Genomic DNA, 21,484 nt, shown 5'->3' on the forward strand with positions numbered 1-21,484 from the left:
AATTGTGTAGTTAAGATGCTAGAAGTGGGAGAGACATCACTTAGAGTAGATAGTTAAGTATTGGAAAACTTTCTCGGTAAGGGAGCATTTAGAATGAGCTTTGGGAAATATGGGATGAATGACAAAATTTGAGAAATAAGGGATAGGACTTAGCCTAGTTAGATCTATCCTTGTCTATATAGCGAGTGCGTATTTTTTTTAATTTTTTTACTTTTAGAACAACATGTGTTATATATATATATATATATTTTTTTAATTTTCTTTTTGCAGTGCGCGGGCCTCTCACTGCTGTGGCCTCTCCCGTTGCGGAGCACAGGCTCCGGACGCACAGGCTCAGTGGCCATGGCTCACGGGCCCAGCCGCTCCGTGGCATGTGGGATCCTCCCGGACCGGGGCACGAACCCGTGTCCCCTGCATGGGCAGGTGGACTCTCAACCACTGCGCCACCAGGGAAGCCCCTGTAATATCTTTTAATTTTGTTTTGTTAGGAGGGAAGTGAAGGACAGGTGTTGGTTCTTGGGGCCACAAATCGTCCCCATGCTTTGGATGCTGCACTCCGAAGACCTGGACGGTTTGATAAAGAAATTGAGATTGGAGTTCCGAATGCACAAGACCGGCTAGATATCCTCCAGAAACTGCTTCGAAGGGTGCCCCATTTGCTCACTGAAGCTGAACTGCTACAGCTGGCAAATAATGCTCATGGATATGTTGGAGCAGACTTGAAAGCCTTGTGTAATGAAGCAGGTGAGAGTGATTTGCTGTAGTGACTCTGTACTGATGGATTTAATAACTGGTTTATTTACAAACTGATAATTTATATCTCACTTATTTCCTAATGGAAATAGCTAAATTTTTTCTAATCATAAAATATATATGTTTTATGAAAAAAATCTGGATGATTCAGAAAACTATAAAAATGAAATAAGAATCACTCTTAATCCCTCTTCCTAAAAATAAAAATATACACATAAAACTATACACTTAAAAAAAGGATGTACTTGGCATATACAAGCAGTAAATAAATATTAACTGCTGTTAATATGACTTAATAATTTCAGATTTTCAGGTATTTAACTGATCTTCTGTTTCCCCTAATCTAGCAATGAATCAGATTTTGAGAAGGTAAGTTTTAAAAAGATTAGTCTTAAAATTAAAGTGTCCAGTAGGGAAAATATGTAGTTTTGTGTATACTGTCTTAAATACTAGTGTATGTTGTGTTATGCAGTGGTGTTCTCTAACTTTATATAGCAGAATAAAGCTTAAGAACAGTGTGCTAGAATTTTTGCAAGAGATTTTTCTAAAGAGGCAGGGGTGTATAGTAGAAAATGGATTTTGAGTAGAAAATACCTTTAAAATCAGTCTTGGGGTCTTGGGCAAGTTCTTTGCCTTATCTGAGCCTTAGTTTTTTCCATTTGTAAATTGAGGGGGTTGTGGTAGATGATACTTAAGTGCCTTTGTACATATGACATTCCTTGGATATAAGGGAGAAGAAGAAATAAATGGAAAAAAAGAAGGGACGAAAGGAAGGGGGGCAGGGAAGAAGGATAGGATGAACTAGAACATAACAAGGAAGTACCCAAGTTAGGCACTAAACCTGGCCCGGCCTCATTAGCTACTTTCATACACCTGGCTTTTCCACTCTTCATTGTCTTCTCTTTTGTGCCTGTTTGTCTGAATGATTTAAACTTAGGTTGTTAGGGCTTTCTCCCACAGTGTTCTTAGAAATAATGCTACAAAGCAGACTAATGCTTATTGTGAAGTTAACTGCATTTTCTCATTGAAACAGTCTGACTCAGGACTTGATTAACTTATACATTTGGTTAATAGTGTGACTCAGAAGGAAAGATAAAACAACTCAAACTCTATAAGCATTAAAAATAGTAGAATTTTGCTCCAAATGCTATAGAATGGGCATATCTCACTTACTGAATATACAAGGGCACCCCTAATGTGTGCATTGAGCATAGGAAGAAAAAACTCAGCTATACAGTAAATTTGAACTACGTATTCTCCTAGTTCTAGGTAAAAAGAATCGAACATTTAATGTTGCCTTCTAACTAAATTCAAATTTAGAGGAGTTATTAGGGGAAAAGTTGAATGGCTCTTAGTCTTTTAAAATGACTGCCTAGGGAAGTTTGAACTGCTGTGCCCCCCCCCTTTTTTCTTTAACATAGTAAGTGTCCTTGGACAAGTAGAAGCAGTCACAATTATTACACTGACCTTAGAATTACACACAAAGTTAGAATCATATTTTTTACAAAAAGAGTCATGGTAAAATTTTAATATTTAGAAGCAGTATGCTCAGTACGTTTTTGAGAAATGTATGTGAAAACTGGGAGACATAATGAGATGTAATTACCACTCCACTCCTCTTGGTAGAGTAATAAAAATATTTATTCACTTCAGAGTTGAGTTTAGTTTTGTCTTTAAACCTCTGTTGAGCTTCATCTCCTCCTGTCCTTTCTTGCCTTTAGAAATCCCTGCTCTGTGCTAAGGAAACAACTCCAAGTGGTTATTGCTACCTTTATAGGTAGCAGTAGACAAGGTAGTGTTCTGTGGTGCCTTAAATAACTACTGCTATTTTTTTGAACATTTCCAGTCAATTTTTGTCTTCCCACTGACAAGATTTCTCAGCTATGGCTCTGACTGTGGACTTTAAATACATCTTGCTTAAAACCAGTGCTTTTTAGGAGTCATTTTCATTGTTCAACAGTTGTGCTGTGTATAAGTGGACAGCTTGAGAATTCCCACTGGCTTATCTGGGAAATAAGGCACCTTGACCTCCAAATTTGTGAGGAAAGTGAGAGACTCCAGCTCCAAGAGATGTATTCCTGAGTACACAATTTAATTCTGTCTCTTATTTATTCTTTTCTGCAGAATTCAAATTCATTTCACATGTTCTCGATTCCAGACAGATCACTTGGAGTTGAGGTTCTCAGACTTTATTGTGCATCAGAATCACCTGAAGAACTTAGTAAACTATAGATGGCTGGCTGTGCCCTATTCCCAGAGTTTCTGATTCAGTAGGTCTGGGCTGGTACCTGTGAATTCCTAATATGTTCCCAGCTGATGCTGATGCTGCTGGTGTGGGGACCACACTTTGAGAGCCACTGACATAGGTCACTGGTTCTTTTTTTTTTTAAAGGTAGGAACCCCTGTTTTTGTTTTTTAATTTTTTAAATATTTATTTTTGGCTGTGTTGGGTCTTAGTTGAATCACACAGGATCTTCCTTGTGGTGCACGGGCTCTACAGCACCTGGGCTCTGGCGATTCTTAACCACTGGACCACCAGGGAATTCCCAGGTCATTTGTTCTTAAAACCTCATTATGCCTCAGGTTCACCTGGGAAGCCATGCACACTCCCATGCAGGTGCACGCACACACTCTCTCTCTCTCTCTCTCTCTCTCTCTCTCACTTTCCATACTTAATTGAATAAAGAAGGTGGGGAACTAGAATCAGTATTTATAATGTTTTCCAAGTGATTTGAAGTAGCCAGTCTTGTACTTCCCTATGAACAGGAAATGTATCATTAATTTAGGCCAGTGGTTCTCCTGTGTTAAACCTGTATAAGAATCACTTGTAGAGCTTGTTAAAACACAATTCTGGGCTGCATGCTACTGGTTTAGTAGGTCCAGCTGGGGTACAAGAATTTGCATTTCTGTCAAGTTACAGGTGATAATCAGTGCTGCTGGTCCAAGGGCTACACTTTGAGAACCACTGATCTAGGCCAGCCAGCTCTCCGATTTTTGGAGATTTTCTGTAACTGATTTAAATAACTGCATTAAGTTTAGGTAATGTAATTCTGACTCTCTCACTGATAGTGTTGAGTTTCTTCCTAGAGTTTTTATGTGATAGTAATATTATAACTATTCTAAACTACTGTATCATTTTAGTCTCTGTAGGAGAAAATGAGTGTCCAAGTTTGTCTTGCAGGTATATATAATGGTTCTGAATAAAACTTTAAAATGAAAAATAACTCTGAAAGATAGAAAGCCACAATTAAGGAAATAGTTAAGGATTAACACTTAAGAATACAAGTAAGAATGTAGGCATATGTTTTTCTTAGAACACTTGCTTGCTTATGATTCGTGGACATGTATGTTCTTTGAGCTTTTGGTGTGTTGGCTGTCTGTTGGTTTTCCTTTTTCCTGGACTGGCTTCTAGTTGGGGAGGCTCTGCCATTTTTAATAAAATGGTGCACAGGTGTCTAGTAATTACATACATTGAAGTGATTCAGAATTTCATAAAACCTAAATGAGCTATGTTACTGATTGTTTTGTTAATCTTAAGGTTATTGTTTGTGGGTTATTAATACAGAAGATCAAAATCGTTGTAGTATATATGTTTGTGCATGCTTTTCCAGAGGACCAAAGGTTTGCAATCTATTCCAGAGACTGTAAGGGTGATGCTGTGTCTTTTGCAATGTGATTGCTCTCAACTTTTCTAATCTTTTATTCTAGTGTTACTGAATATTTTCCGTATTTTTAAACTTTGTCTCCATAACAAATAAAAAAGTTGGAAATACTACTGTAGTATTGCTTTCAACAATTGGATCTCTTATTATCTGAGCAGATATAATGTTTAATGCTGAGGGTTGGGTGTGAAACTGATTTTCAAATGTTATGTTTTCTTTATAATTAATTTTTGAGCTAGAGTGTGGTTTGATAAGTCGTGACTTGTCCAAAAGCCTAATGTTTTGTAGCTCACCTTTTTAAGCAAAGAGCAGCTGCATTTTGAAATGTTTTATCTCAAGCAGACAAGCTGTTTATAAGCTCAGCTCTGACACATCCTGACATTTAATGTCTATGTTTTTATCCCTCCTGGGATTAGGCTGCCTTTCTAATTAATTAGTTGCATAGCCTTTTATTAATTCCCTCAAAATTTATAATGTTTTAAATTAACAACATAGATAAGCATACCACACTTTTTTAGAAAACATGAAATGTTAATTATGCAGTGGAGACATGAGTTATATAAACTCTGCTGAATGTTAGAAGATGCTTAGCAACATTGTTTTCCAAATGCAGGGATTTATTATAAACTTATCCTTCTAAGGCTGCCTGTGCCATTTCAGGAGAGTGAATATAAATAGAGCTTGATTTCTTCAAGAAGAGGACTCGATCATTTTGTTAACAGTGGAACGAAGCATTTGCTTCACATCTCTAAGAATTTATCTTTAGCATCCTTGTTGATTACACATCATTTCAACATGTTCATACCAAATGCTTGGGCCTTGATAAGATACCATCACAGAACAGGAAGAATTAAAACTCTTATTTAAACAATGATTTTGTCATTATTACACTTACGTAGGTCTAGTAAAAATACTGAATCTAATTATTATAACATAACTTCTTGTGAAATGGAAAATGTTATCTGTCTTGCAGCAGGGTTCTCAGATATTTATAGCTGTTAGTCCTCCCTCCCACCCTTCACTAGCTTATATGAATAGGAATTTATGGAGGATCTCCTATGTACAGTCCAGTTCTTAAGAACGGTTCTTTTTCTAACATTTTCCACCATTTTTGAATTCTGCCAATGTTATTTTCTAAGTTAGAATTAAAATGTTGATTCTTTAAAAATTCAATATTTTTAAATAAGCTGCAGGGAAATAGTAGGGTTTTGTGGAAAGCTTATGGTGAGCTCTAGTTTCAAATGCTAGCACTACCCCTTATCAGCTGGGAGTCACTGGGCAAGCCATTTAACCTCTTGAACTCTTTCCTCATCTGCTAAATAGGGATAACTTTTTATTTTTGTATAACATTTTAAAAAGAGTTCTTATGAGGTTTAGAAGTATAGGCTGACAGCAGTGTTCATGGTTTATACAGGCCCTTGGTAAGTGTCACTTTCTCTTTTTTAAAAAAAATTTTTTCATATTTTATGTGTATTTATGCACTTCTCTGGTAGATGCTTATTTGAATTTTGACAGTATTCCTGATTTTATGGAGTATTTGGTTACTCTAGTACAAGTGGTATCAGGGAAGTCTAGCGGAATCCTTTACCTTGCTAGAGTAGTGACTTTACTGAATCTGGATCGGTAAAAGTCTTGCTCATCAATAGAAATATGCACACTAGAAATAGATATGGCTTATTTTGGGGGTGCTTCCCTGACAGATTTTCTTGCTCTCTTGTCATACATAGAGTTACAGTCTCTTCCCTCCCCTACCCACGTCGTCCCACATGTGAGTCCACTGTAGCCCTGCAGTAGAGCAACAAAATTAAATTGATGTATGTATCATGATTATCCTCTAATTAATGCATTTTATAAGGGATCATATCTTTATTCATTATTGTAGGTGGATAAATAGGCAGTAATTATGCAATATAATATCTCATAAAACAATGAATTTTCCCCTCTGTTTTGTAATTCTGAAATATAGTGATAGTTATATTTGTGATGTTAGGATTTTTCCTACTGCATTAACATTATGGATATTATATGAGAAGTAGAATTTTTTTTGGTCAGTTAATTGGGTATCTTAATATTAGTTCTGCTGTTCATTTGAAATGACTGGAGGTGAGTGGTTTGTTTCAGAAAAACACGTGGTAGTTTTGATTCTGTTTAAGCTCTAAGTGATATATCCTATTTGCTTCACTAGTGGAAAATTTTCTGAGTTGCCTTGCCAAGGCTATAAAAGTAGAAAACCTAAGGAAAGGTTTTCTTTCTAATTAAAAAAAAAAAAAATTAGTCTTTCTAAAAAAAAGTTACTTCTAAGAGTTATTCTTGATTCCTTTTTTTGTTACTCTTTATCAAATCCTGTCAGCTCTATTTTCAAAATTTATTCAGAGTTTCAGCTTAAAAAAAAATTTTAACTGTTTTTCATTGCTCTTGTCTAGACTGTTGCGATGTCTTCTTCCTGCCCACTCTATCCTCCACCTTCTAACCCTTTTTATTGTTTACATTGTCTAAGCTGCAGGATTTTGAATTGCAGGTTTTGGAGATGAGAGTCTTGGTTAGATCGGTGTTTTAGTGAGTTGTCACCAGTTAGATTATGACTGAAGCCATTGAAATGAATGAAGTCACTTAGAGAGAATGAACAGAGTTTATTTGTTCGTTCATTTATTGAGCCAGGCACTGCACTTGGTGCTGGGACTACCTCAGTGAATAAGAGAGACTTGGACTTTCTCCTCTTAGAGCTCAGGATGCACAGAGAAGTGCAGCAGTGTAACAGGTAAAATTATAATATGTTGTGTTGTATTTGCGAAGGATCAGGGAGGTTTTAGCCTGCTGAGGAAAGAAGGGATCCTGGGGAATACCACCATTCAGAGGTTGAATTGTTAGGAAAAATCTGGTATAGAAGACCGAGGAGTGGCTAGAGAGGTGGGAAGAGAACCCCCCAAAAATGGTGACTCAAATGAGGGAAGATTCAGGGAGGAAGTAATTAGAAATAATATATTATTAGTTACCAACTAATTGAGTACTTACAAGGTGTCATCCATTGTTTGAAGTGCCTTCACACGTGTTAATGATTTCTTACAGCATTCCTTATATGGTTATCTTCATTTTATAGGTGAAGAAACTTAGGTCAGAGTGGTTATGGAACTTCACCAAGATCACACAGGAAATAAATGGTGGGGCCAGGATTGACAGTATAGAGACCACAGTGACATCAAGTGCTTAGTACTTGGGTGGTCATGAGGGCCTTGGAAGAGAGTAGTTCTAGTAGATTGCAATAAATTGAGGGGTGATTGAAAGTTGAAGGAACAGAGATAGTGACTGTGAATTATTTTTTCAGTTATAATGGTGTGTTATTTAGAGTTTTTGTACCTTCCAAAATAAGGGACAAATATAGTTGGCCTGCTGCCCCCCCCACCCCAAGTCAAAATCATATCAGACTATATTCCTTCATTATTTTCCTGGTTCCTCTCCTCTTACCTGGACCTTGCTCTAGTCCACAAAGCCATAGATCTTCAACCTCTGTTGGCATAAGAATTGTGCTATAAGCAAACTATCCTTTTTGTTCCTAACTCTACTTTTTTTTTTTGCGGTATAAGGGCCTCTCACTGTTGTGGCCTCTCCCGTTGCGGAGCACAGGCTCCGGATGCGCAGGCTCAGCGGCCATGACTCACGGGCCCAGCCGCTCCGCGGCATGTGGGATCCTCTCGGACCGGGGCACGAACCCGTGTCCCCTGCATTGGCAGGCGGACTCTCAACCACTGCGCTACCAGGGAAGCCCCTAGCTCTGCATTTTAATAGGGTTGGTAAGCCAGGTAATAAATAATTTGATATTAAAAATTTGAAACTATAAGCTGTATTTTTAGGAAAGTTTGTTAAAACCTGGGACTGGTGAAGTGGATTAATTCTGTCGTTTTAGAACTAGAAGATCCTATCAGAGATCATTTAGTATATTCCCTTATTTCACAGATGAGTACAGACTGTGTGATCCATCCAAGCTCAAGCAGTTAGTGAAGTCTTGGCCCAAGATTCAGGTCTTGAGACCAGGTTGCTTTCCATAGTGCTGTTACTTTAAAAAGCAATTTTTAAAAGTGATAGGGGATTCGTAATAGACCTGGCTTCTGCAGTCAGTCTAAGTTATACCAATCATTTGTAATATAAATAACGCAAGAACCACAATACCCTCTTTGAGAGTATTCTGTTTAATTTCTTTTCTATGAATAAGGAGTGAGAAATGGAACTCTCCCAGTGATAAAGCAAGTAATACTTATCACCTTGTCTATACTTAATACTGAGTTGAGGGAGAGTAAAGACTCCAGATAAAACATTTCTGGAATTCTGATATTTTGAGGAAAGTATATTTTAAAAAGAGAGACTTAGATTTTTATAGTTGCTTTCAGTCTTCATTTGCCTGAATATACTATTCAGAAATTTGATGCCTATCTTTTACAATTCAAATCTGAGATCCAGATGCCCATGTTTCATGTTACTTCTTTATATAATTGTCTGTAGGGTAGATAATAATTCTAAAAAACATTATTACTCCTGTGATGAATTTTAGTTTCTAAGGAAGGAACTTAATTGCATGCTCAAAAAATAACATCATTATTTAGCAAGCATTAAGTATAAAATTGTAGGATGCCATATGCATGGAGCAAGATGTTTGTTGATTGAATATGGAGCAGATGGTCTTGAAGAGCACGAATTTAGAGTAATTGCTCTTGTCTAGAAGTGATTATATCTGGATAGTGATGTGGGGCTTGAGGAGAACATGTCATATACCGGAAAGAATGTGTTGGCATTAGGCTTGCCTGGGGCATTTTGCCTTTTGTTCTCTTAGTTGCAACTTGTTTCCCATTTCAAAACTTTTGAGATCATTAGAACATAAAATAATGAAAGCAAAATGACACATTTAATTAGCTACACCTGTTTTTTGTTTCAAAGCTGTGTTTCTTAACATAGTTGTATTGCTTCTGTTTTTGTTTACATTTTAAAAACTAAACTTAGTAATGAAAGGAAATGTTATAGATTGCTTGCCCTAAGCTGTATTCCTTGATGATGTACATGTGTCCGTTTGCTCCTCTAGTTGTTTACTTCTGGTTTATAAAAATATGTGTATTTTTAAAAATTTAATTTCTTGCCATAGATTCTAGTATGGCCTCCTGAGGAATGGTGATGTCCAATAATTTAAGCTTAGCATCATAGAATTTTCTGCACACGGCTTCATTCCCAATGGGCTGGAAACAACCTGGGGTTGTTTGGTTTGGGAGTTTTTGGCCAGGGCCTTTTGAACAGTCGTGTCCCAGTGAAGTACTAGATATTATTTATGTAAGAATGAGCTTATCTTTTTTTTTTTATTTTTTTGCGGTACGCGGGCCTGTCACTGTTGTGGCCTCTCCCGTTGCGGAGCGCAGGCTCAGCGGCCATGGCTTACGGGCCCAGCCGCTCTGCGGCATGTGGGATCCTCCCGGACCGGGGCACGAACCCGTGTCCCCTGCATCGGCAGGCAGATTCTCAACCCCTGAGCCACCAGGGAAGCCCGAGTTTTCTTTTTTTAACAATAATATCCTTTCAGAAATTTCTAACTACTTTGTAACAGCATGGCTTAACCTGGTGACAAAAGCAGTTATTAAAAAGACTACCTTGGGCTTCCCTGGTGGCGCAGTGATTAAGAGTCCGCCTGCCGATGCAGGGGACGCAGGTTCGTGCCCCGCTCTGGGAAGATCCCACATGCCGCGGAGCGGCTAGGCCCGTGAGCCATGGCCGCTGAGCCTGCGCGTCCAGAGCCTGTGCTCCGCAATGGGAGAGGCCACAACAGTGAGAGGCCCGCATACCACAAAAAAAAAAAAAAAACTCATTTAATTATAACTCCCTATTCCCTCTCCCCCGAGCCCTTGGCAAAAAAAAAAAAAAAGACTACCTTTTCCAAAAAAAAAATAAAAAAATAAAGCTGAAAATAATTTAGAGAAAATACTGATATATTTTAGTCTTTCCATTTAATAAATGACATAACTGATGGCCAGAGGAGCTAAGTTTTATATGTCAAGTGACATCTGAGCTAGTGGCAGATCTAGGACCATGGAGGGTTGTTTGCATTAATATGATAGCTCCAAGGATCTTTAACTTTATAAGCTCTGATATACATTTAATTCATATAAATTCTGTTTCAACTTATGTTATTTTCAAGAATAGCATTTGTATAAAATACAGTACATCTGTACAGCGTCTAGAATCATAGAACCTCATACTGAGAAAGAATCTGAAGGGCTCTGGTAGGAATTTCCAGTATCCTTGTTATGTTTTTACAGCGTTTGCAAATCTCTAATCTTCCTTATTTTCTTTTTCCCTTTCTGACAGTCTGCCATACTTCATCTTCTCACATTATCTACAAACAAATGAATAGAGATGGATTTAGGTTTATTTAAAACATGTTCTTTCATATTTCTAAGTGTGAACTCTTTAAGGACAGAGATTTTGTCTTTTACTGTTCTTCAGGGATGCATCATCTCTGAAGTGTTATGCTCATTCTTGTCCCTAGGCCTTTTTTTTTTTTTTTGCGGTACGCGGGCCTCTAACTGTTGTGGCCTCTCCCGTTGCGGAGCACAGGCTCCGGACGTGCAGGCTCAGCGGCCATCGCTCACGGGCCCAGCCGCTCCGCGGCACGTGGGATCTTCCTGGACCGGGGCACGAACCTGCGTTCCCTGCATTGGCAGGCGGACTCTCAACCACTGCGTTACCAGGGAAGCCCCCCTAGGCCTTTATATATGCTGTTCCCTCTGCCTTGAATACTCTGCTGCCTCTTTGGCCTCAATTCCCATATTAGCAGTTTAACATCAACTCATTTTTCAGGTCTAACTAATTTAGCTTGTATACATGTTTTAGTCTCTCTTCATTTGTGAAATAAAGGAATATACTAAATGATTTCTGTGAGGGTTATCTGACTCTAAACTGTCACTAATCCTACTAAACTGAGTTAGATGTCCCTGACATGTGTTTTTGTGCCACTTTGTTCTTTCCATGTCATAATACTTGGCACAGTATATAATAATAACTTGTTATCATATGTCTTCTCTAATAGACTGTTAGCACTATGAGAGGTTTATCTGCCTTCTTGCTCTTTTGTACTCTAGAAAAAGACCTCAGTACATTGTTGAATGAATTAACTATGTCTAGGAATTTCTAAGTGAATATTTTGAATGAATGAATAGAACTAATATTGAAGAAGAGTACCTGTGAAAGAGTAACTTATAGTCAATGAATATCTCTTCTCAGTGGCTTCATGACATGATATTTTATTTTACTATTTGCTTTGCTTTAATATGAATTGTACTGAATTGGCAAGTAAGTAACACAGGTACAGAATAGTGATTCTCTCATTGAGAACTATTCTGTAAAAAATACTTGCAGATTCATTAACATAGGGAATGCTCTTGTCTCTCCTCAAGTCCTGTTCTTTTCTCCCTTGTTTATAGTGGCTTTGTTTATAGGTTTTTTCCCTTTCACTTCATTTTTTATGTATTCTGTTTTTTAATAAACTTCTTTCTGAAATATAACATGTATAGAAAAGTGTAAAAACTATAAGATCCATGCCTTTTCCAAAGTATATATAACCAGATAAAAAGCATTATATATATAAAGCATTACTAGTGCCCTAGAACTTCCATCAGGTTCTCTCCCAGCCACTACTCTTCATCTCAGCACAAAAGGCAACCACTCTTTCTGGCTTCTAACACCATACATTAGTTCAGCCTGTTTTGTGCTGTCTTCTTTCTCTCATATTATGGTTTGAGAGCTTCATCATTTTATTCAGTTGTAGCATTAGTTCATTTTTATTGTTATATTTTATTGTATAAATATTGTGAGTAATGATGCCATCAGTATTCTTGCACATTTTGTTTTTGGTGCACAGATGTCCACATTTCTGTTTGCTTTATATCTAGGGGTAGAATTATCAGGTTATAGAATATGTGTGTGTGTTGTTGTTAGTAAATACTGCCAAACGTTTTCTGTGGTGATTGCTTCAATTTCCTCTTCCACTAGTAATGTGTGAAAATTCCAGTTCTTCTCATTCTTGCCAGAATTTGGTGGGTTTTTAACAGTATTTCATTGTGTTTTTATTTCTCTGAAGACTGAGTTGAATACTTTTTTATATATGTATTGCCCATTTAGATATCCTCCTTCGTGACGTGCCTATTCAGATATCTGTTCAATTTTTCTATTGTGTTGCTTTTAAAAAAATAATTACTCTCTTTACAGTGTCTTTGAGGAATAGAAGTTTTTAACCATATACATTTATTATAACATATAAATATAATGAACCAAGTTATCAACATTTTTCTTTACGGATAGTGATTTTTTTTTATCATGTTTAAGAAATCTGTGTAAATTCCACAATTGTGAATATTTTATTTTATATTATCTTCTTTCATTTAAAGATGCTTTATTATCTTTCCTTTTACATTACTATCTATAATTATTTCACTTTTTTCCATGTAGATAATTAGTTGTACCAGCACTAGTTAATGAAATGACCATTCTTCTTGCTCTGCAGTGTTAACTAACCTTTGTCATAAATCAAGAGTTTGGGTTTGTTCTGAATTCTCTGTTCTGTTTCATTGATCTCTTTATCCTTGTACAAAATACTGAAATATCTTTAATCACTGAAGCCTTCTGAAAAGACTTAAATTTCTGGAGGGTAAGTGCACCTTTTTTCTTCTTCCTCAAGCTTGTCTTGACTATTCTTGGGCCTTTGCATTTGCTTAGAACTTTAAAAATCAGCTTGCTAGACTCCCTCCCTTCCAAGGCAAAACAAAATTGAATTTAGATTGGAATTATTAAATCTCTTGATCAATTTAGGGAGAATTAGAAAGTTAATATCTACAAGTTATCTACCATGTGGTAGATCCCTTCATTTATTTTAGGTCTTTAATTTCTCTCAGAGTTTTATAGTTTTAAGTGAAGAAGTCTTGCATAATGTTCATTAGATTTATTCTAAGGTATTTTTTTAATGCAGTTATTTTTAAATTCTAAGGTTTTTTTAAAATTTTTTTTTAAGGTGTTGGGGGTAGGAGTTTATTAATTAATTAATTTATTTTTGCTGTGTTGGGTCTTCGTTTCTGTGTGAGGGCTTTCTCTAGTTGTGGCAAGTGGGGGCCACTCTTCATCGCGGTGCGCGGGCCTCTCTCTATCGCGGCCTCTCTTGTTGTGGAGCACAGGCTCCAGACGCGCAGGCTCAGTGGCCATGCTCCCGGGCCCAGCCGCTCTGCGGCATGTGGGATCTTCCCAGACTGGGATACGAACCCATGTTCCCTGCATTGGCAGGCGGACTCTCAACCACTGCACCACCAGGGAAGCCCTCTAAGTTTTTTTTTAATGCAGTTATAAATGGCATCTTGTAAAGTTTCACTTTAATTGTGTTTGTTGGTATCTGGAAAAACTAAACTCTTATGTATTGACTTTGTGTCTACCTACCTTGCTAAATTCACATATTAATTTTAATAGTGTGTATGGAAATTGGTTGAGTTTTTATGTATGTAGTCATGTTAAAGTTTTTTGTGTATACAATTTGCAGATGACAGTTTTCATTCCTTTTAACCTCTACACTTCTTTTTCTTGCCTTGTTGTAGTGGTTAGGATCTTTAACATAGTATTTAATAGAAGTGATAACAGTACTTATCCTTATCTCATTCTTGATCCTAGGGAGAAAATTTTTAACCTTTTACTATTAAGAATTATATTTGCTCTTTGTTTTTTTGTAGCTAATATGATAGAGTAACAAAATTTCCATCTGTTCCTAGTTTTTATAATTAATGATACTGATTTTTATGACATTCCTTTTCTGGGTCTATTGAGATAATCATATTCTCTTCTTTATTCTATTAATGTGGAACATGATGTTGACTGATTTTCAAATGGTAAGCTAACTTTACATTCTTGGAATATAGCCATCTTGTCATGATGTATAATCCTTTATTTACATATTGATATTTTTGCTGATGTTTTGTTTAGGATATTTGCACCTATGTTCAGGAGAGATATCAGTCTGCAGTTTTCTTGTAATGTCCTTTTAAGATTTGAGGAGCAGGGTTATGCTGGCCTCATGAATCAAGTTGGGAATTATCCTGGCCTCTTTTTTTCTCTGCAAGAGTTTTTGTAAGCTTAGTGTTATATTCATACTTAACTACTTTGTAACATTAACCAATGAAGCCATCTACGTTTAGAATTTTCTTTTTGGAAAGGTTTTAATTACATAATGTATTTAATAGCTATTGGAATATTCAGTTATGTACTTTGTTTTGATAAGCTTTTTTTCCCTCCTAGAAATTGGTTCATTTCATCTAAATTTTTGAGTTATTTGGTATAAGGTTATTCCTGATACCCTCTTATTATCTTTTCAATGGCCTGTGGGTTCTGTAGTGTAGACCATTCAGTAGTCATTTTTGCTTCCTGATATTGGTAATGTGTGTCTTTTCTCACATTTCCTTGATTCGTCTTGCCAGAGATTTATCTCTATTAGCCTTTTCAGAAAATAAACCTTTGGCTTTATTGATTTGTTTTTTTAATTGCATATTAGTTTTCCATTTCATTAATTTCTGTTCCTATCTTCATTATTTCCTTCCCACTGTTTTGTTTTGTTTATTTGTTTTTGGTTTATTTTATTCTTTGTTTTATAAGATGAGCACCTCATTGACTTTCACCCTTTATTCTTCCCTAATATGTGCATTATGCCTGTCATTGTCCCTTTAAGTACAGCTTTAGTAGCATCCCACAAATTTTCATGTTATATTTTCATTATTATTCAGTTGAAAAACTTAACAATTTTCATTGGTTTTTTTTTTTTGAAATGTATTGGTTAACTTCCAAATATTTGTATTTTTGGTATCTTTTTGTTACTGATTTTGCTATTAAGTCTCATGTAATCAGAGAACATAAATATTATGATTTCAATCCTTGAAATTTGTGGAGAGTTGCTTTGTGTCCCACCCTGTGGTCAGTTTTGGTACTCCTTCCAGGTACTCTTGAAAGCATGGATATTTTACTATTTTGGATATTTATTGTTTTGTATATATGCCAATTAAGATAGGTGAGTTAATTTTGTTTTTATAACTTCTACATATATATATTTTGTTTGTTTGTTTTTGTTACCGAGGGAAGTGTGTTAAAATCTGCAAGTGAGGCTGCAAATTTGTCTGTTTCTCCTTTTAGTTCTGCTTAATTTTGCTGTTTATACTTTGAGCCTTTGTTACTAGGCATGTATTAGAATTTTATGTATTCTTGGTGAATGGACCCTTTTATCATCCTGAAATGTCTAGTAATACCTCTTAAAGTCTATTTGATAGTAGATATAGATGCACTATTTTCCTTTTATATGCATGGTATCCTTTTTCTATTTTACTTTCAACCTTTCTGTATTTTTATATTTCAGAATATGACTCTTGTAAACAGCACAAATTTGGGTTTTATTTTTTTCATCTATCTGATGCTGTCAATCTTTTAATTCAAGTACATGATACGTTTATATTTAGGGTAATATCTTAAATACTTAGGTTTAGTTTACCTTCTCTTTGTCCCACATGTATGTTTTTTTCATCTTTTTTACTGTCTTCTCTTGGAATAGTCAAGTATTTTTGTTACTTCCTCATCTTCTGGTTATCTTTTTAGTTATGTATTTTACTCATCTTTTAGTATTTATCTTTCATACTACAATATGTCTCCTTGGCTTACTAGAGACTAATGCAAGAAAAGTGCAAACAGTTTGGGAACACTTTGATTCTCTTTACTGCAAAAACACTATTATTAGTGTTTTATTCAATTATTATTCATTTATATTTGTCTACATATTTGGTGGTCCCTGTAACAAACCACTAAGTTTGTTGCCCCACTAGGAGTCATCACAGGACTCAGCATATAGTTGTATTCATGGCCTTGATTTATTTCAGTGAAATGATACCAAGCAGAAGCAGCCCAAGGCACATAGCGCAAAGTGTGGAAAAAAAATAGGCATAAGCTTCCAAGAGTCCTCTCCCTGTGGAGTCACACAGGACATTTTAAAAATCCTCCAGCAATGAAGTGTGACAACATGTATGCAATGTTGTCTACCAGAAAAGATCATTAGAGACCCAGTGCTAGGGATCTACACAATGAGCCAATTTTCCTATTATTCATTTACCAGCTACTAAATAGCCTGTCCTTTCCTCATTGACTTATGATATATTATCGTAAACTTATCAGATATTAATATTATACATGTATGGATTATCTCTGAACTCTATTCTGTCCTAGTGTGGTCTGTCTAGTCTTATAACTTTTAAACACATTTTTAATACTATTAATTATATCTTAATATCCAGTAAAGTAAATCTTATTTATTTGCATTACTGTTGAGCTAGTTATGTATAGACCTTTATTCCACAGTATATTTTTAGGGAAAGTTTGTTCTAATTTAGCAAAAATATACAACTGACATTTTGACTGTTGTCACATTTACAATACATAGATTATTTTGAATATAATTGATGTTTTTGTTGTATTGTCATCCCATTCAAGAACATGGGATGTCTCCCTTGTGTTCATATTTTCCTCTTTATTAGAATTGTCTCCATAGGGGTGTTACATTTTTGGTTAGGAAAATTCCTATATACTTTATTATTTTTGTCATTGTTGTGAATGGTATCTTTTTTTCTTACTATATTTTAAAATTGCTTTTCTTGGTGTGGAAAAAGCTTATATTGATTATTTTTTGCAGGTTGTCTACCTTGCTTATCTCTTATAATTCTAATAGTTTTTTTTTTTTTTTGGCTTTTCTGGGTAAATGATTGTCATATGCAAATAATGGCAGTTTTATTTCTTTCCATCCTTTTGGCTCTTTCTCATTTTTTCTATTCTTAATTGCCAGGGACTCTACAATTGAATTATCCAGTAGTAGTGATAGTGGCGTCCTTGTCTTGTTGACAGTTTTGAAGAGACTGCATATAAAGTTTTTTCATCAAGTGTAATATTTGCTAAAGATTTCTGGAATGTAGTCTTAAGTACACTTTGCTAAGAGTATTTTGCATTATTTTTATCATTATAAATGGATGTTGAATCTTATCAAATATTTTTTCTGCATTAGTAAAAATAATTATATAATCTCAATAATGTGGTGAGTTAGGTTTTTTGATGAACTGGCCTTTCATTTCTGAGATAAACTCTATTTGATTGTGAAATCTAATTTTTAATGCACTGTTAGATTTAGTCAGCTAATATTTTATTTAGAACTTTTGTCCCATGTCTGTAAGTAAAATGCATTTTTTCTTGTTCATATTTGGTTTTGGAGTCAAGGTTATATTAGCCTCTTAAAATGTTTGGGTAGTTTTGCTCTCACTTATAAAAACCTCAGTCTGGGGGACTTCCCTGGTGGCACAGTGGTTAAGAATCCTCCTGCCAATGCAGGGGACACGGGTTCGATCCCTGGTCCGGGAAGATCCCACATGCCCCAGAGCAGCTAAGCCTGTGTGCTACAACTACTGAGCCTGCGCTCTAGAGCCCGCGAGCCACAGGTACTGAAGCCCACACACCTAGAGCCTGTCTCCGCAACAAGAGAAACCACTGCAATGAGAAGGCCGTGCACCGCAACAAAGAGTAGCCCCCGCTTGCCACAACTAGGGAAAGTCCTGCGTGCAGCAGTGAAGACCCAACGCAGCCAAAAATATAAATAAATAAATAAATAAAATAAATTTATTTTTAAAAAAACCCTCAGTCTGCATTATAATGGGAAAAAAGGATATTTCTTAAAAATTCCATAGGATTGTTATTTGTGTCATGATCCAGTTAGGAGATAGAACCTCTACCACTCATTTTTGTAGAGAGAATTTACTGTAAAGAATTCATAACAAATTATAAAATTACTGAGAAGCTACTGTCACCCATAAGGCTGGGGAAACAAAGGAAAGAGGTTGGGATTTCTAAAATCTAGAACTCAGACCTCTGAAGAACTGCCTGATATTTTGAAGGCTGGCTCAGACCTCTGAGAATGTGGCACTGGTGGGTTGGTGCTGATGTCTCTTAGGGGTTGCTAGAGTGGTGGTCACAGGAATAGCAGACAGACAGGAAGCCCACAGAAATAAAGAGTTAGTCCCTTCTCTCCCCTTCATCTGCAGTCTCTCTCTAGAGCTTTGCTCTAGCATTGGCAAAGCCTACCATGGAGCCAAAGTGTAGTTTGCAGAGTCTCAGCCCCAAGTATCACAAAGCCAAGTTTAGAAGTATGGTCTTGGAGCTGAAAGTCAATAATTTAGTAACTGGTACAACTGAAAACTAAGTTACATAATGCTCATATAATCTCTGTGTGAGCTGCAAAAGAAATTATATAAGGAACTAAATGTTAAGAATAGAATGGTAGTAAAAACTCTGTTTTAGATTTTATCTAAGAGGGAATTATAACAAAAACAGTTATCAGGAAACAGGAAGGGTTAAAAGTAAATGCATTCAACTCAGATAGTTGGAAAAGAGCAATACAGTAAGCCCAAACATGAAAGAAATTTAAAATGTTAAGGGTAGAGTCAATAGACTTGAGAACAAAACAGCAAAGTTTAAAATAATCTCATTCTTTGACAAGATTTTTAAGATTATGAAGTCAGACCAAGGTCCATTCAAGAGACAGAACCACACTAGTGGAAGTTTTTGGTGAAAGAGAAAAGTAGATGCAAATAAAATATAGAATGGAGGAAATAATGACATGGTAGAGATAAAAAAAGCAAACGTTCATTCTGGCTGTTAAAAAACCTTGTCTGTGGAAGAATAATGTGGAGATCTATGTCACTGGCTTACCTATTAATTTCCTTGCAGCCTCATGATTAACTTTACTTTGATTAATTTACTTAAATATGTATGTTAACATTTTTAGTATAACCATTAAAATAATAGTGTATAACTTTAAACCTAAATAGAAGGCAAAATGGAATGTGAAAAGCACAAAAGATTGTCTCAAAGAAAGCAAGAAAAGGAAGTGGTAAGGATTAGAATAATTTTAATGCAAAACTCATTCCTTAAGATAAGGGTGACTACCGTATATTGATAAAACATTCAGTTCACTGGGAAGCTATAACTGTTTTAAATCTGATGTACTTGACAGGGTAGCTTTGAAACATAAAACAAAAATTTCTGTAACTACAAGGAGAAATGAACAGAACAACCATTTTAGTGAGTTTTAACACATCTCTGTCAGTCGTTGAGGATAGAGAAGGTTTGAAGAACACTATCAACAAACTTGATCTAATGGATATGTATTTGGAACACTGAACCAACAACATATATACATATTCAAACAGGTAGAGAATGTTTATGAATTTGCAATTCGAAAAATTCATTTCATACAAACCTTGTTCTCTAAGTTAAATTCAGTCAGTTAAAAAACCTTCACAGTTTGGAAATTAGAATATTTAAAATAAATTATTGGTTGAACTGTAATATGCAAATAAAAAGCTATTTGGAATTGAATGATCAAAATCTGTGGTATGCGGCTAAAGGAATTCTTACAGGGAAATTTACAACCTGAAATTCTTATGTTAGAAATGAAGAAAGGTTGAGAAGTAAAAAGCTGTGCATTATTATTAAAAAAAAATAAACCCTAAAAAACAGAAAGATTTAATAAAGATTAGACAGAAATGAATGGAAGAAGAAAAGAATTATGAGAAATAAGTAGAATGATTTTGTGTGCTATTCCATCCTGATTGCCCTCCCCTCCCTGCTACCTCTGCATGGGTATCGTGAGCTCTGGAGTTATCACAGCTTCTCTTGTTGATTCCAGTACTTCATTAGAAGCTCTTCTTGGGCAGATCTTTTACTTTATTTAAAGAATAGTCCTCGGCTTTATTGGTGAGGGGAGGCAAAACTATTCCTGCAGCTTTTCTCTAGGTCCCAACTATTTAGAACATGGTGATTTCCACTACTCTGTCTTCCAGTTTGCTGATGCATTCTTCTGTATCATGTAATCTACTGTTGATTCCTTCTATTTTAGTTATTGTATTCTTTTTTTTTTGAAGTATAGTTGATTTATAATAGTGTTGTGTTAATTTCAGGTATAACATAATGATTCAGTATTTTTTCAGTTTATATTCCATTATAGGTTATTATAAGATAATGGGTGTACTTTCCTGTGCTGTATAGTAAATCACTGTTGCTTATCTATTTTGTATATAGTAGTTTGTATCTGTTAAGCCCATACCCCTAATTTGTCCCACCCCACTTCCCTCTCCCCTTTGGTAACCACAGGTTTGTTTTCTGTGTCTAAATCTCATTCTGTTTTGTTTATACATTCATTTGTATTATTTTTTAGATTCCATATGTAAGTAATGTCATATAGTATTTGTCTCTTTCTGTCTGAGTTGTTTCACTATGCATAATATTCTCTAGGTCCATCCACGTTGATGCAAATGGCAGTATTTCATTCTTTTTTATGGTGGAATAATATTCCTGTGTTTGTGTGTGTATGTGTGTTTGTGAGTGTGTGTGTGTACATATATATTCTTTGATTTTTATGAGCTGTTTGTATATATTGGATTTTATCAGTTGTTCTTTTTTTTACAAATTTATTTTATTTATTTATTTTTGGCTGCATTGGGTCTTTGTTGCTGCGTGCAGGCTTCCTCTAGTTGTGGCGAGCGGGTACTACTCTTCATTGTGGTGCATGGGCTTCTTGTTGCGGTGGCTTCTCTTGTTGTGGAGCACCAGCTCTAGATGTGCGGTCTTCAGTAGTTGTGGCACGCAGGCTCAGTAGTTGTGGCTCTTGGGCTCTAGAGCGCAGGCTCAGTAGTTGTAGCTCACAGGCCTGGTTGCTCTGTGGCATGTGGGATCCTCCCAGACCAGGGATCAAACTTGTGTCCCCTGCATTCGCAGGTGGATTCTTAACCACTGCGCCACCAGGGAAGTCCCCAGTTATTGTATTCTTTACCTTTGTTTTCTTCATTATATTTTCTCTCTGTTAAAATTTTCACTGTGTTCATCCATTCTGTGTTCACTGAGCATCTTTACGATTATTACCTTGAACTCTACTGAGTAGCTTGCTTATCTCCCCTTTGTTTAGTCCTTTTTCTGAGTCCTTTTTCTGGGTC

At 35.9% G+C, this 21,484-nt stretch overlaps 1 protein-coding gene across 1 annotated transcript in view; it reads left to right on the top strand.

The window, feature by feature from the left end:
* Positions 1-21,484, top strand: part of AFG2A (AAA ATPase AFG2A) — a 342,792-nt gene that overhangs the window by 17,494 nt on the left and 303,814 nt on the right. Inside the window, exon 9 of the mRNA XM_007470730.1 lies at positions 489-744. Coding sequence (XP_007470792.1) covers positions 489-744 — 256 coding nt within the window. The remainder of the gene's footprint in view (positions 1-488; positions 745-21,484) is intronic.

The sequence above is a fragment of the Lipotes vexillifer genome, unplaced genomic scaffold, assembly GCF_000442215.2.
Source record: "Lipotes vexillifer unplaced genomic scaffold, Lipotes_vexillifer_v1.1 scaffold1276, whole genome shotgun sequence".
Classification (NCBI taxonomy): domain Eukaryota; kingdom Metazoa; phylum Chordata; class Mammalia; order Artiodactyla; family Lipotidae; genus Lipotes; species Lipotes vexillifer.